The sequence below is a fragment of the Triturus cristatus genome, chromosome 9 (assembly GCF_964204655.1).
Source record: "Triturus cristatus chromosome 9, aTriCri1.1, whole genome shotgun sequence".
Lineage (NCBI taxonomy): Eukaryota > Metazoa > Chordata > Amphibia > Caudata > Salamandridae > Triturus > Triturus cristatus.
The window spans coordinates 649,718,219-649,735,247 of NC_140592.1; the positions used below are offsets into that span (position 1 = coordinate 649,718,219).

General features: G+C 45.4%; 1 protein-coding gene across 1 annotated transcript in view; it reads right to left on the reverse strand.

Annotated features, from left to right (window-relative positions):
• LOC146798440 (galectin-6-like) overlaps positions 1–17,029 on the reverse strand; it is a 309,853-nt gene that overhangs the window by 56,759 nt on the left and 236,065 nt on the right. Inside the window, exon 7 of the mRNA XM_085625709.1 lies at positions 14,572–14,616. Coding sequence (XP_085481835.1) covers positions 14,572–14,616 — 45 coding nt within the window. The remainder of the gene's footprint in view (positions 1–14,571; positions 14,617–17,029) is intronic.

The following is a 17,029-nucleotide window of genomic DNA, read 5'->3' on the forward strand; positions in this document are numbered from 1 at the left end:
GGAGTCTTGCATGAGGTACTATGAATATGCAAGAGGCCATCATCCCTGTAAGTTGCATAAACACTCGGGCTGGAAGAGAGCGTTGTGGTTGAAATTTGGCGTGAAGAGCTTGTATGCTTGCTATCCTGGCGGGACTGGGGTAGGCTAATGCTCTTGAGGTGTCTATGGTGGCACCGAGGTATTGTTGTACGTGGGAGGGATGCAGATGGGACTTGGCGTAGTTTACTGTGAAGTGAATTAGTTGAATAGTGGCGTGAGTGTGTTGTACACACTGGTTGTATGAGCTGGCTTTTATGAGCCAGTCGTCTAGGTATGGGAAGACGTGGATGTGTTGTCTTCTCAGGTGTGCTGCCACTACCGTTAGGCACTTGGTAAACACTCGCGTCGCTGTGGTGACTCCGAAGGGGAGTACTTTGAATTGGTAGTGGTGACCGTCCACTACGAATCTGAGAAACTTCCTGTGAGCGTTGTGAACGGGAATGTGGAAATAGGCGTCCTTGAGGTCTATGGTGGTCAGGAAGTCGTCCTGGGAGAGCAGAGGAAGTACCTGCTGGAGTGTGACCATGTGAAAGTGGTCTGAGTGTATGTATTGGTTTAGGGGTCTGAGGTCCAGAATGGGTCTTAGAGAGCTGTCCTTTTTTGGTATGAGAAAATATAGGGAGTAAACTCCCTTGTTTTGTTGGTGGGTAGGCACTGGTTCTATTGCATTTTTTTGTAGGAGGGAGATCACCTGCTTTAAAAGTGACAAATGTTCATGTGACATTGGGTTCTGTTTGGGTGTAATGGTTGGGGGGGTAGATGTTAGTTCTAGACAGTAGCCTGATTGCATTCTCTGTTGCACCCATCTGTCTGAGGTGATGGTAGCCCAGACAGGAAGGAAATTGTGGAGTCTGCCTCCGACTGGAGTGTCATAGTCTGGGGGGAGTGGAGGGAAGTCACTGGGTGGGGGTGGAGGCAGAGCAGGAGGTGTTAGTTTTTCCTCTGCCTTTGTTGTTGTTACCACTGTAACTGCCTCTTTGGTAACCCCTAGTGAAGGTGGATTGGGTGGGGCGTTGTAGGAAGTGGAGGCGCTGTCAGAGGAGTAGCCTCTGGGGGTGCTTCTAAAGGAGGAATGGCGAAAGGAGCGCCTGGGAGCTCGCGACTGGAAGGCTCCCATAGATTTTGCCGTGTCTGTGTCCTTTTTCATTTTTTCGAGGGCTACATCGACATTAGGGCCAAACAGGTGTTTCTTATCACAGGGGTGGTTGAGGATGGAACTCTGAACCTCAGGTTTGAATCCTGAAATGCGTAACCAGGCATGCCTACGCAGAAGGACGCTAGTATTTATTGCCCTGGAGACGGTGTCAGCTGCATCGAGGCCTCAACGGATGGAGGTATTAGTGATAGTTTTACCCTCCTGAATTAGTTTGTTAGCCCTGTGTTTGTATTTGCCAGGGAGGTGTTGGATTATTGACTCTAGCTCATCATAATGTGCCCTGTCATATCTGGCTAGGAGCGATTGGGTGTTAGCAATGCGCCATATGTTGGCCGCTTGGGACGCTGTCCACTTGCCAGAGGTGTCCAGGAGTTTAGACTTCTTATCTGGTGGTGGAGATTCACCTGATGCCTGGGAATTGGCACGTTTCCTCGCATTGGAGACTACCAGGGCGTCTAGTGGTGCGGGGCCTTTAATGTAGGTTGGATCTGTTGGGGCGGCCTTATATTTTTTCTCAATGCGAGGGTTAATGACCCTGGCCCTAATGGGGTCTTTAAAGACCTCTGGTGCGTGCTTAATAACCCCCTTAAGCATTGGACAGAATTGAGGTGGACCTCTGTGCAGTGTCAAATGTATCTAAGAGGAAATCCTCCTCTTCAGGGTTTGTGTGGAGATCAACCCCGTGGTAGTGGGCATCCCTATGGAGTAGCTGGTTAAAGCCCATGGTGTCTTCTGGGGTGGGAGAGTCTAGAAGGGTAAAGATTGTGCGGGACGTTAGGGACGTCTGGGATGTTGTTGTCGTCCCATGGGTCTGGGGATTCTGTAGGAGTAGGGTTCCCTGTTGGTTGGTTGTCCGCCCCGTTCCCTGTGTCGTAGATAATGTCATCATCATCATCCTCATCTAGAGATGGTGTGGGAGAATGATGGGGTGGGGGAGGAGGAGGAGGAGGAGGAGGTGGAGGTGGAGGAGGAGGAGGAGGAGGAGGAATCCTCAAAGGGGAGGTGGCAAAGTCTCTCCTTTTTGGTGGTGGAGCTGGTGCAGGCTTGTCCAGTGATCTTTTTCTGGTGCTAACCGTCAAATGCCCAGTCTTTGGATCCTTTACGAGGGTTTTCTGGAATCGATTGGGTCGAAACAGTTCCTCTGTAAGGGGCAGATCCTTTGGTGCCGATGATGTCGGAGCCGTGGGTTTTCTAGGCATCGATTCGGCACTGGTTCTTGGTTTGGAACCGTGGGGTTTAGAAGTGTCTTTTGACTTCCTCGGTTACGGGGTGGGTTTCGGCTTCGAAGTTTGTGAGTCGAGGCTTTCCAGCTTCTTGCTCGGCTCCGAGGATGTTATCGGTGCCAAGGAGCCAGTGCCAGTCTTCGCGCCGAGTGCTTCGGTGTCAAGCTCGGCACCGATGAGGAAAGGGGCGTTTTCTTTTTCGGTGCCGGTGTCGATGAGATTTTTTTCTGCACCGAGGGTAGGCTGGCTCGAGCCCGAGCTGTCTGAAGGCTTGATGGGCTTCTTAACCCGGCCCGGAAGCGAGGTATGGGAAGCAGTCTTTGGTGCATACCTAGGCCCGAAGGCGTGACCGAAGCCTTTTTCAATTTCATGGAGGGGGGTTGAGGGTCGGGGTCGACGTCTGTACTCACGCTCCTCCGTGCCAGAGTGATGCCCTCGACGTCAGAGTCGTCAGCTTCGGAGGCGCTGACAAGGCCCTCTTCGGTGTGCTGTTGTTCCGGAACATCGACGCCTTCTTCGAATCAAAGTCGACGAGTGAGCCATTGTTCTCCTTGCTCGTCGGTCCCGGATCGTCTTCTTCGATCGGAAGGAGGCGCAAGCTGGACAGTCTCTTGCCTCGTGTTCATGGAGATCGGTGTGGGGGAAACTTCGACCCACATCGAGGACACTTTTTAAATGGCGTCCTTTCCATCAGCCAGGACCGAAGCCCAAGTAGGCCTGAAGGCCTTCGTCGACGACCGGAATCGAAGACTTCGATTGTTGAGAGTCGCGTCGAGTGTGCAGAACGGGATCGAGACAATACCGTCGAAGGGAGGAGGATTGCACGCCGAACAGGAAAACTGGAACAGTTCTGAACTGGAGCGCGAAGAACACATCCGAGCCTGATGGCAGAAAAAAAAACAATCTGAGGATGGAGCCGAAGCCCATGCGCAATATGATCCAAAGGAGGAGTCACATACCTCGTGACTTCCAAAGACTTTCCAAAAGAAAAACAACTGCAACATCCGGGCCCAACACCAGATGGTGATCTATGCACAGTGTGTAATCTGCAGCTCATATGCCTCGAACATGTTATTTACCTGTAGCAAGCTGTTGCCCACACCAGTGCAAGCATGACCCTTTATCTTTTTGATGGTGGATAACAGATCTATGACTGGTGTGCCCCACTTTTGGAAGTAGGAGTTGAGAAGCTTCTTATTTAGATTCCATGTGTATGTCTACTGAGTAGGTCTGCAAAGTCATTGTCTGTCCCTGGGGGGTGTTCTGCAAGGAGATGGATGCCACATTTATTGTGTAATAACAGAGAGAACATAAAACCTGGTTGCCACATTAGCTGTGCCTATTAGCACATTTTGCTCAACAAGTGCATCTGGAATGCCTTCAGGGGTAGAAACACTGCCTTCAATTCAAGCACTTTGATAAAAGGTTGTTGTTCTTTGCTCGGATCCATCTTCTTTGAACTATGAAGCAGTGGCGGCTCCTTCGCTAAGGCGGTGGAGAAGTGCCCCACTGCAAGGAACAGCAAAGAAAGGGAAAAATAAAATGATAACAGCAGAATGTAATTATCATAATTTTTTTTCCTGCTGCTGCAACAGTGCGTGAGGGAGTGGGGCAGACCTGAAGGGAAGGAGTGGTAGATATTCCTGTGCGCAATGACTATTTGGTCGGCCCTCTCGGGCTGCCCAAAAGAGTCATGAACACTCCCCTGTTCTCCATGCAGGCTTCATTACAGCTTGCATGGAGAACAAGCCCACCCCTACAGCCCCTGGCTGAGTGCCGTGTCACTGCGCTCAGACCAATCACAACGTTCCATTGGGGTGTTGTGATTATCTATGGGGGTGGGTGCTGGCTGCCTGCTTCCCGTTCGACCTGGAGTTGGACACAGGAGAGCAGGAGAGCAGGAGAGAAGATGCAGGAACCGGCAGTAGCAAGGTAAGTTTTTTTTAATTTTTATTGTTTTAAAAGCAGCCCATGAGAAAGCTCCCCCCCCCCGCGCCACCCCCCTCCCCACCAGCGAGCCATGCCGGCCACCCCTGTAATGAAGTAGGGCCTAGGTGCTCACCATCGCTGAAGGGAGCTGTTTGACCGGTTATCTGTGGCGCGGTTTTCAAAGCGTTGCTCGATCATGAGATGTCGGTATTCCACCATAGCAGTTTGTACTTGATTTGAAGTGAAAACAGCCCTGAATCATCGTCCCAGTCCCAGAAAACTTGTGCACAATATGTTGCCAATTACTCTGCAACTGATACACTTGCACACATGCATTGGGAACTAACTCTATGAACAAAGCAATCATGCCCAATGTTGTTAGAACTAATCTTACTGTCACAGACTACGATATCTTGAAAACTGGAAAAACTCATTGACATTAGTGTACTTTTTCCATTGTTAGAGCGAGCTGGGCATTCCGGGTTCGCACTCAGAAAATTTTAGAAATGGGTAAACATGAACGCCTAGGAGGCAATTAAGAGCTGCCAGTGTTGCACGGCAATTGTTGAACCCTTTTGTTGCACATTTTGTGTAGAAAAATGCAACTGTAATTGATAATGCTTTGCCCTTACAGTAAAAAAATGGTATTTGCAATGAGCTAGAAGCATCTTTTAAGTAGGCATCTTTGAGGTTAAATGCGGTTATGAAGTGGCTTCCCCTACAAGGAGAGCACCACTTTGTAACACTTCCATCTTGAACTAAATAGTTTGGAAGTAGGTATCTAGAACCCACATAACTAAACATGTCACACAGCTTTATTTAGCGTGATCTCAAGGAAAGCACAGATTGCAAGCCTGATGCGGATCAGATTGTGCCAACTTTGTATGACATCCCACACCAAATAGAAATGATTTTATTTCCATCCCACACCACCTGGAGTCATTCTCGTATGACCTGGAAGGTGAGAATGTAAGATTCGATGGTGGTGGATGCATCAATTAAATGTGTTTTTGTGGTTGATCCATTGTAGAAGTCGTCCATGTTCCACCATCTTGTTGTGGCTGGTAAAGTATGGCATTTCTGTAGAAACACAATCCAAACCCTATGGCATCAAAATAATAATCAAAAGTTGGACTTGATCAAAAGTTGGACTTGCGTGCAAGCATGTGACCTAAAATGACATATGCTTCAAAACATTTACTGCGGTAAAAAAACAATGGTTCGGGTGTGGCCAATAATAAAGTAATCCTAAGGAGAGGACTTATGGTTAGAGAGTCTCCATGGACTCTGCCGTGCGATATGAGAGGAACCTGCTCCCCCCCCTAGCGCGCCTGAGGCGGGATGTGGAGGGCTGGCGGAGGCTGCCGCTCTCCCTCGTTGGGCGCGCGGCCCTGTACAAAATGATGTCTCTTCCCCGGTTCCTCTACGCACTGCAGAATACTTTGGATTGGGTACCGGCCAACTACTTTCGGGAGGTCGAAGGCCTCCAACGAACGTTGCTGTGGGACGGGCGGCCGCGAATAGCTATTGCAAAGTTGACGCTTCCATGGTACGACGGGGGTATTGCGCTTCCAGACATCCGACGGTACTATTGGGCCACCCAGCTTAGTGCGATTAATCATGGGTTTTATGGCCCTGCCCTCAGCCCTGGGTATGCCATGGACAGGTGGTTGCTGCGTGGTGGTAACTATTACAGGGCGTTGTATTCGCGGTCCCTGGACTCGTCCCTCACGGGGCCCACTGGTGTGGCGGTGCGTGTGTGGAAGATGGCAACTGACTCGCTGGGCTGGAAGGATAGGCTCACCCTCGCTACCCCGCTGTTTGAATCTGAGAGACTGGGTAGGCTTTGGCACACAAAAGGCTTTGACAAATGGGACTTGATCGGCATCTCCAGGGTAGGAGATGTCCTGATTAAGGGGAGGGTGAAGTCCTTTGAAGAGTTGCAGAAGGAGTATGAGCTGGGGCCATCTGAGTTTTTCCGCTATATTCAGGTGCGTCACGCCCTCCGATCAGTCCTCATAGAGGGTGAGAAGGTGCCTGAGTCCTCTCCTTTGGAGGACCGGGTCCTTGATGGCCATATGCCCGAGAGCACGATCTCGCTCATCTATAAGAAACTGATCAACGTCCGGGCGGATATGCTTCTGGGATTGAGGGACCAGTGGTCTAGGGATGGCCTCGAGTTGGATGACGAGGATTGGCAGTCTGCTGTTTCCTCTCCTAAGGAGGTTGCGATCCCGTCGCGTCTGAGGCTGGTGCAGCTTAAAATACTGCATCGAGTGTATGTGACGGGGCCAAGGCTGGTTCACATGGGATTCTCGGAGGACGGCCTATGCAGGTGGGGATGTGGTATGGTGGGTACTTTCCTGCATATCATTTGGGAATGTGGTGTCATCACGGAATTCTGGAGGAGAGTCCATGCAGTGATGGGGGAGGTGACGGGCATTGCTATGCAGCCGGAAGCGCGGTGTTGTCTCCTGAATGTCTGGGGGCCCACTGATCATAATGCGGCGCAGACCCAATGGGTGACTCTGGGTAACATGGTCGCTAAGAGAGATATAGCGCGATTGTGGGGATCCGTGGGGCCCCCCACATTGACCGCGTGGAAAGAAAATATGGACTGGAGTATGCTAAGGGAGAAGACGGTATATTGCGCTAGAGGCCGCCCTCGGAAGTGGCACGCCATCTGGGGGCGGTGGAATCAATACAGGGGGGGAATTTGTCTTGCCCCTGATTTGGATCCCCCCGAGGAACAGCTTTCCTCCTAACCTTCTTTCCAGCTCAGTATGGTTAATGGACTTCTTTGGCCTCTGCTGTCCCCCTTCTTCCTCTTTCACAGTACTGTAAATGGTAGATGATTGGGGTCCTGCCTCCCCTGGGGGGCTATCACCATGGGCATTCAGTGTTCTTGCCTTGCTGGGGGTTGTTGTGTGTTTTGTGTTTATTTAAAAAATGGAATCTTTGCACTCCTCCTTCACTGTACTGTGGACGCGTCTCTGTTCCTTTTTATCGAAGCTGCCGAACCTCCGGGTTGTCGGCTAAATAGCTGTGTCCAGATTTTTGAAAATAAAGGTTTAAAAAAAAAATATATATATACATAGGGACATAAGTCAGTTCATGTGAAACATTTATTTCTACAACAATAGAATTCAGGTGCTCACACAATAAGTGAAAGAGGCGTGACGTGCAGAGTGATGGTGAAGTTTAAAATAACGGCATCGCATTGACAACAATAGTGTAAAACTCCTCAAGCAACTTTATAGAATAGGAAGAGTTTTGTTGTAAAGGGTCAACGGCGTTTTGATCTCAACTGTTCGAGATCATCATCAGGACATATAACGGGTGAGCAATCTGAATTGATGCAATTATTCGTAGCGCAAGGAAGAGCAATTGAGGGCTTCAGAAAACAGCTGAGGGTAGACGAGTTCACTCGCTGATTCGATTAATTCGCTGAAGGTACAAGCGTGAGAATATCACATATGTGTAAACTTGAAAGGCAGGGTCAGCTGTATAAATTGAGCTTAATGATTTGCTGCCAATAAGTTTAGTTAGAGTGACTTTAACTGAAGCCCTCAATTTGTTTGCTCCTTTAAAATAATTAATCTTCAACTCTCTAACCATAAGTGCTCTCCTTAGGATCACTTTATTATTGGACCTTTTGGCCACACCCGAACCATTGTTTTTTTACTGCATATTTCACCCCAGGTTCACGTATTGGGGTACCCTTGTTTTTCTTAAAACTCAAAACATTTACTGGTCACATCATGGTGGGTTGTACGATAAACCAGTATGCTTTGCCCCCAACAGTAGTGATGTGTTTGTAAACACGAGGTCATAGTTTCAGGAGTCTGCAGGTCAAACACAGACTTTCATTTATTTTGTGATCAAAAAAGTACAATTGATTTTGTTAACAAATATCATCAGTTTTAAGATATAAGAGTCAATTCTGTTTGTGACATGCGCCATGGCGAGTAAAAGACCAATACTGCATGCTTTGCATTAAATCTCTGGCACTGGAGCACAGAGAGTGAGGTAACTCATGCAGCTTTGTCGCACTGATTTTTTTTTCTGAGTATGACTCCTGCTTTTTTAACCTAAAGACTCCCAGATCAGTACTAGAACCTCATATGAAGGTAGGTGCAATAGAGGCTCTGTCGCCCTTAGTTGATAATCTTTCAGGGTCAGAGACAGAAAATATTTTTTTGCGTATAACGTTGACCACTAAGACTACTTTGATGTCTGTTTTTTTAACACTAAGGCAGGCTAAACGAACAGGCATCACCATGTCAACAATTGTTTGGTACTCATATCTTTGAGAAGAGATTGTCGCAGAGCAAAATTTGACAGTGAGGGCAGAGAAGGATGAAATTAGGCATTTGGACTCCTCTATCCAGGTGAACAGCTGTATGAAATGCACATTCTAGTAGGCGGACATTGTTATCAATTCAAACAATGGGAGAATAACTGACTGCCTCTCCTTGCAAGGAAAAGTTTCCCCAACTCTAAATAGTTTCCTCCATGCAATAATCTTTTGAAATGTTTGCTGTTTGGTCCATTGTAAATTGCTGAGCATAATTACACCGCACTTAGCAGGAAGATAGAATTTTGCTCAGAATAGACCATTCAGTAGTTTGGTATAAATATATTCAAATGTTTTTGAGCTATCTGCAGTCCCAAAAAATATCTGGTGGGCTTCAAAGTATTCATGTTTTGCACATATTGGCAGTTTCTGCGCAGATTATCTGCGGATATGTATTCAAGGAGAATCAAACTTAAATAAACATTGAAATCTAATTGGATGGGGAAGCATTTTTTCCCATCAGCCTTTTTGGCATAGGCAAATCAATGATTGATCCACACATTTTATTGCAGCCTCCATTACATGGTGCAAAGCATTCACAGCCAGTCGCAAACCCTATTCTGGAAAGTACGATGGTTGGAAAAGTAGCCTTGCGACCTAGCCTTGTGTGTAGAGTACGGAAGGTGAAATACTGCTTCTAACGATTTGCCTCCCAAGATCATCAGGTCTAAAAATGCCACGCGGCTGCCATCTTGGGCGTAAGAGAGACACTTTAGTAGTGAGGAAATTATGCACCACATGGTGGGAATGTAGGACGTCATCAAACATGTAAAGATGATGGGAGGAATTCTTGCAATAAGTCAAACCACTGGCAATCACTCCTTGTAGTATTCCAACTGATCGTTCTTTAGCCTCCTCAGTTTAGGAGGATTGAGGCATGAGAGATGAAATTGCACTTGGGGATAACGACGCCTTCCACTAACTGCTTAGGCAGTGGACATTTCCTTACACCAGGGCCTACAGCAAATACATGTGCATCTGTTGACATAATTGAGTGCCTTGGTTGTTGACATCAAACCACTACCATAAGCATTGTGCAAAATAGTAGCACAATGGACATGTTCTCAGAAGTTGACAAAGATGGTCCTGCTCTTCCACAGAGGATTACTCTAAAGCAAGGTGTAGTCAAGGGAGAATGGGACATGACAACTGGGCAGTTGGAAGAGGAACGATGATGGAACTGTTGGGTTTTCAGGGCTAGCAAGGGGTCTGAATGCTAAGACTTTGGGTACGATAAAAGGGATGCTGTAGGCTAATAAAGCGGTTGCAATGCATTTTGTTAGCTACTATTAGCTGTTCATATACATATGTAAGATGAATGATCAATTGTAGTGCATATTGTGGTGCCAAGTAAAAGCTCTCTTAATGTACTGAAATTATGCTATTTGTATAAGTATGTTGGTTTTATCTGCTCCTTCATGTGCAAGCTCAGGCCATGGTCATTTACCCATGCACACAACTGTGGTTTTACTCTGGACATTTCCGCTATTATGTGCTTGGTAGAAACTCAAGGTCCAACAAAAACGTCATCAGGCCTTGTTTTTATTGCTAGTTCCATGGGATTAGCCTGATGACGTTGATGTTTCGTTTTCTTTCACTATCCTTGTGTTTTGCGTGCACCTAGATGTAAGCCCTGGCATATGTTAAATACATATGTGGTATGGGGCACTTCAATTATATTACAGGCATAGTCTTCCCTTTTGCCCTTCGTGCTTGTATGCGGGAATCTGTGTGTCTAAATGACAGAAGGATCTTTACTTAGCAACCAGGATTCAGGACGATGTGATCTTTTCATTTACGGCAGACACATTAATGTAGCAATACTGTACGGCGTTGTGTGATCGTCTGGGCATAGGTATTTTGTCATTTATGATCAAGTAGGAGCATACATTTTGTATTGATTGAATGCCTTTCCCCTTAATTGATGTACACTTTGGGGTTTGCCTATAGTGCACAGATATATACACGTGTGTGCAATCAATGGCCCCTCTATTGGATGACATGCCTTTAAGGGGACAGAATCCTTCCCTAGTGCATCTTTACTCTTCCCCTGAATGGGTACCCATATGTCTGCCCATTTGTTTGCATCAAAGGAATGAACTTCTTGGTGAATGTCGCTGCTCAGGGCTGGTTGTGAGATACAACCATTTATTTATTATTTAAGCTGCATTTGTTCAGTAGCACCCGTGTGGGCTAACCACACTGTAGCAGATCATTGCCTTAAACAGGTTCTTATTTTGCACTGGGAGCCAGTATAAAGCCATCAGATGGTTAGTTACATAGTTGAATTTCCCAACACCTGCAGGTTTTCAGAGGGTCTTTAAAATGCAATATATTTTTCACCATACGATTGAACTTTCCTAGCCATGGGATTGAGAGAGACACACTCACCATAGAACCAAAGGGTAGCTTTGGAACATGTGTTTGTTGTATTTTTAATCTCTGGAGACACTAAATCAAGGGTCAATGAGATTCATTTATGGAACTGAACGTACTTCAGATTAGCATCGTTTACACAGACATTTAGGTTGTGTCTATTTTAAAGGCTTGCTTTAGTTTCCATTGGCAGTTTTTACCCAGCACCTGAATTTCAGAACAACGTGGTTGAACAGATTGGAACTTTCATGTAACTGATGCATTTTTGAAGACATCAGTGACCAAGACAGAGCGAGTTTTTAATATGGGGGTTATGACCTCTCTTGTAGTTTTTTTTGGTATGTTGTTCACCTCAATTTGTCTTACAATGTCTAATAACGTCTGCAGGGTGCACTTGAAAACTTTGGGGCATATTTACGAACCAAGTGCGTCACTCTTGCACCATGCAGCGTCCTTCAAATCACTGTGTTGCTTTACTCTGTGCCAGGGAGGTGTTTCCATGGATGTTGAGTGTGTTGTGCCACGCAGCATCCATGGATTTTGACACATTCCCAGATTTACAAGAGCAGGTAAACCTGGGAATACGCCAAAAAGATAAGCTTCCCCAGGAGAGGTGTAACGAGGAGAAATATCTTAATTCCTTCTCATAGAAAGAGGAAAAAGTCTCAGGGGATTGTTTTAGTGCAGGAAGTTGCCCCTTTCTGCACAAAAACAACCCTGTTTGCAACGCAGGCACACTTGCACTATGGTTGTGCACCAGCACAGAGGAAAGGGCAAAAATGCGTCATCTTCTTTTAAATACAGCACATTCCTGTCATTTCCTTGTCACGCATCGCAGCAAGGTGACTTGCTGCGCTTCGCTGTGTAATGTTTTTGTAAATATGCTCCATAATATATGAGGGAACCCTTTGTTTCCTTCTTGACCGGCACTGTGGCACAGTATGTTCATGCAGCTGCACGAGTTTCCTTCTTTATGACTGCTCTTGGGCGCTTCAGTTTCATGTATTTGCATCCCTTACACAGTTATCAGTTGAGTTTTATGGATGTTTGGATCCGAACTTCATGTTTTCTTTGACCCCCCACACCCAGCATGGAATTGCCTGCAAAATTGTTTTTGACTGAGTTGTATGTAGACCATTTTTGTGGTAGTCTTATATTCAGTCTTATGTTCCATCGAGTTAGGCCACCAGTCATTCATAATGGAAATTGTGGCAGTATTAGGGTTTACCACAGCAGTAATATTTCCACAGATCTATTTAGGATGCTGTGAAGTAGGAGTTCATTTTCAACCTGCTTGTAGATTAATAGACGTCATCAGTAATATATCATACAGTCTTGAGATCTCATCCTACTTATCTCATCAGACGCTAGTTATAGGTTCACATGAATTATCAATTCAGTTCTCATGCTTTGGACATATCATTATATGCTGGTTATGAGTTGACAGACATGGTCAGTGATGTATCCTACAATACGGAGATTCTATCTTCTCTTGTAGGGGATTTCCGTGATAGTCATAAGCATGTTATTATGGTAGTTCTAAATTTCCATATGTTAAAAGTATCCATCCTACAGTAGATCATCATATAAGGCTCATAATTTAATATTAGCCAGTAGCACTTTCTCTTATGATATATAGATGCTATCTGAATAAGTGTGGACCTGTGTTTTGAGGCCCTATGCTACTCTTCTTTATTAAATTTGACCCAACACTGCTCTGTGCTGAATCCAATGTCCGTGTCAGCACCTCTGACTTGTTGAAGACTAAGTGACACCGAAAGTTCCACCCACTTCAATCTAAAAATAACCTCTGTTTCTTGTCTACGGATAAACTTCATGCTTGATGGCATAGGATTAGGTGTACAGACATTTTTACTCTGTCGAGTTTGCAATGTAAAATGTATGTAGTTCACCAAACAAAGTTTGGTAATACATAGCTGATATCCCTGGTCAAGAATGATTGTAGCCACAGTGACGGTTTATCAATAGAGTGCTATCCAGTGACCAATCACTTCCACTCCTTCCAGAAATGATGTATGTAGTTAAAAGCTGTTCTGAGATGTCGGGCTTGGTGGTGGAACACACATTACTTCCCTCCGAGTTTGTTCACCATGCTTGTCCAGGAGAGCTCATGAAAATGCTGTCACTGCTGAGTGGCTGGCTGAGGTGTGACCACTCTAAATCTCTCCTAAATGTATTATGTGCTGGCCTCTGCTACCCATACTTTGAATAGCTATACTCATAAGATCTGCATTGACCACAAGAGTGCTTTCTGCTTAAAGACTGAACTTCTCTATTTGAGAATATATGAGAAAGAATTTCTACCCCTGATTCTGACCTGAAGTGGCTCCCTGAGGCATGGGAGCATTGCCCCACAAAATGAGGACTAGGCACAAGATCAGTCTGCAGCAGTAGAGACCCTACCGGGCCAACCAGGACAATGCCTACAAGTATAAATTAGCAGCCATGATTCTACCTGGTGGCCACACTCACCATGCACAAATACATTTGCACCCCTGTGGGATCCCACCAGCCAGCCCACAGCACACATCTCTGTGGAACAAGCCACTTATATTGTACTTGTCAGCCCCTCTCTTTTGTTGTGAGATTGTCTACAGACACTTGGGCCTTGTTTTGATTTCTGACAGTGGAGGCTTCAATTTGAATGGCATCCAGTTAGAAGTGTACAAATCCTGTAATTGCAGACTTGATATATTGAAATCCCTCCCCCACTCCTGGATCCTCCCAAGAAAGAGTGGGTCATTGAACAGTCTACTTCAATCTTGCCGCATCCAGAAATGAGCCTTTCTTGGTAAAATTCACACTGACATGGACAAATAAGGCGAACCTAATCCCAAACTCTGTGTCACATATACTTTTTCCAAGCTATTACATTGTTCATCTTTCCTTCTCTATCTTTCCATCATCCATTTTTCCTACTCCTTAATGATTCCTTTTGTTCTCTATTAATTCATTACCTGATTCATGGCATGAGTCCGATTGACCAATTGACAAATGCCTTTATGAATTCCTCTACTGTACCTGGTAACGTGTTTGTTTTCCTCAGTCTGTTTTATTTCCCCACCTGTTAGGAGGCACAGTTTTTCTCCAAATTCCAGATTAAAGTCTGTCTTATTTACTGACCAGCTCACGATGGAAAATGTTGTGGGTTGCTCCGTCCCACGTGCATGTTTTATTTTCCATTCTCCTGCATTCCGCATGTTAGTGGAATGTGTATGTGCTGTTGCTCCAGTACATATATCTATATACTTATGTACTGATAGGGCACCAATTTTTTAAAGGCATATCTTCTAACTGGCCTCTTTGTGATACAAATTTATGGGAGTGGAACATGACAAGCAAGGCCAGTCATTGTACAAATAATTCCCTAAAGCAACAGGAAGCTGAATGTGATGTCCCAGCCAGGGATCCCTCACTGCCGTCTGAATTGAGCTGGGTGGTGCTGAGGCAAACATCAAAAAGAAACTCACCTGACCAAACTGACCAAATGAGGGTTGCACAAAATTGCTGGTTATCTGCAAAAGAGCAATGAAACAAAAGCATATCAGTTACCACAAATCAACTCATTGCACATAAAGTATTTTGTTGACGTCAATAACTGCTGGCCACTATTTGTATAAGGATGATGCACACTTAATTATTTGCATACTTTTGAAGACCCACACTGTGCTCTAAAACAGGAACAATGAAGAAGCCAAGAGATTCTAATGAATAGGCTTAGAGCCCAAACACTCCTACCGGAACCTTCAGAAGCTGTCAGGGAGTTTTCTGACGCGATAAGGTATGTTTTTTAAATGTTACATAGTCATCTAGTCAATTTCAAAATCTGCTTGTTTCGCACATAAAACCAAAAGTAAATTGCTCCCAAATTTTGTGAAGGATCTCCGTGTCAAAGGATCTCAGTACCTTGCTCTGACTTATGATAACCTTGCCCATTTCACTCCCTTCATTCCTTACTGCCCATTGTGCATCAGAGAAAGTCTTCAGCCATCATTGCAAGAGGGTAAATGACGATTCTGAGTTTTACCTACAAAAATAGCGCATAACATGCATATTTGGTGCTCATCATGCCAAATTCTACATATAAATATTTATATGGCTTTTTCACCAGTAAAATTTAGGCATATTCAGAACTGTTTAAATTTGCCTGCATGAAAATTGCAGGAGTGCGATGTTCGCATCAAAAACGTGGGAATCCCGGTATGTACAGAAGTTACATCAGATGGCAGAAATTAATGACCCACACTTAATGATGGCCTAACAGGTGAAAAGCATTAATGACACTTGTCATGAAGGAAGGCCACATGACCCTTGAGAACTCACAGTTGCCCACTAATTTGATTTAATCAGGAAAAATCAGTAAGAAAGATCACAAGTTAAGATCTTACCCCATATATATTTATGTGATTTGCATGGTGCAGCTTAAAAATACTGGCAAGCATGACTGAGTCTTTCATCCTTTTGAGAATGATCACACAGGTACTATTAAAGGCTGAAGAATAGTTATGTACATTACATCATGTGTCTACCAATGGATTACTGATGTGGGGTGTATTAGTTATATTTTTGTGCTGGGTGGGTGTATGTAATTTAATAGAATAATGAATTGACCATAATACAAAATACCATTTCTGAGAGACCATTCCACCAAAAATAATTTAATCGAAATTTTGAAGGTGAATGGTATTTACCACTTTGTAGAAATCAATTTATAAGATGTCTTTTATTTTTAAAACTGCCCTTTGAATTCTAGATGCCATTACACTTGAAAAATAGGTTCTTTCTGTTGCTTTTTACAACAAGGTTTGCAGAGACACTTTCCCTCCTCACCTTTCTTCCCATGTCCTGTCAATGGTTGGTATATCAATATAAGCGATAGGTGGTTGGGATTCAGGCTCTCTTGGCCAAGGGAGCAAAAGAGAGAGTGCCGGCATCAGAGAACGTGATTGGTTGTTACTTCTGTTATTTTCTGGTGCTGAAAAAGGATGGAGGGCTTCATGCCATCCTCGATTTTTGCCCTTTGAACTTCTTCCTTCAGATGGACAAGTTCAAAATGCTAACCCTGGCCAAGTCATGTCTGCCATAGATCCAGGAGATTGGATGGTAGCGCTGGATTTGCAGGATGCATACTTCCACATTCCTGGCCTGCAGGCCCATGGGCATTACCTGCAGTTTCAGGTAGGCCACAAGCCCTTCCAGTTCTCTGTGTTCCCCTTTGGCTCTACCAGTGCACCTCGGGTGTTCACAAAGGTAATGGTGGAGGTCGCAGCTCATCTGCAGAGGTAGGGAATACCAGTCTTCCCATCCTTTGATGATTGGCTACTGAAGGTGGGCTTGCCCCAAACAGTCGTAAGCCACCTCCAGATGATGGTCGACATCTTGACATCTTTTGGTTTCTCCATCAACATGCCAAAATTACACCTTATTACTTCACAACAACTTCCCTTAATAGAAACCATCCTGGACACAGTGCTTTTCCGAGCCATCCATGTGCCTCAACGAGTCCAAGAAATTCGGGCTACGGTCCCTATGTTTTAATCCTTTGACCTGGGTCTCAGTGAGAGCAGCTCTGAGGATTCTGAGCCTCTTGGTGTCCTGCATACTGCTTGTGGTCCACGTCATGTGGCACATGTGGGCTCTGCAATGGGAACTGATGTCTCAGTGGGCTCAGCACCAAAGCAGCCTCTCAGACGCTATCCAGATGTTGGAAGGAGACTACGAAAGATCTGCAGGGGTGGCTGCTCCACTGCGACTGGACCGGCACCAGACTCCTCTCCCTACTCCTCCCAGAGCTAACTGTCATGATGGAAGCACTGATACTGGGTTGGGGAGGCCCTCTGGGGGAGGTGGTGGTCCAAGGACTCTGGTGTCTGGCTGAGGCTAGCCTCCACATCAACCCTGTTGGAGTTGCGAGCACAGAAAGCGTTC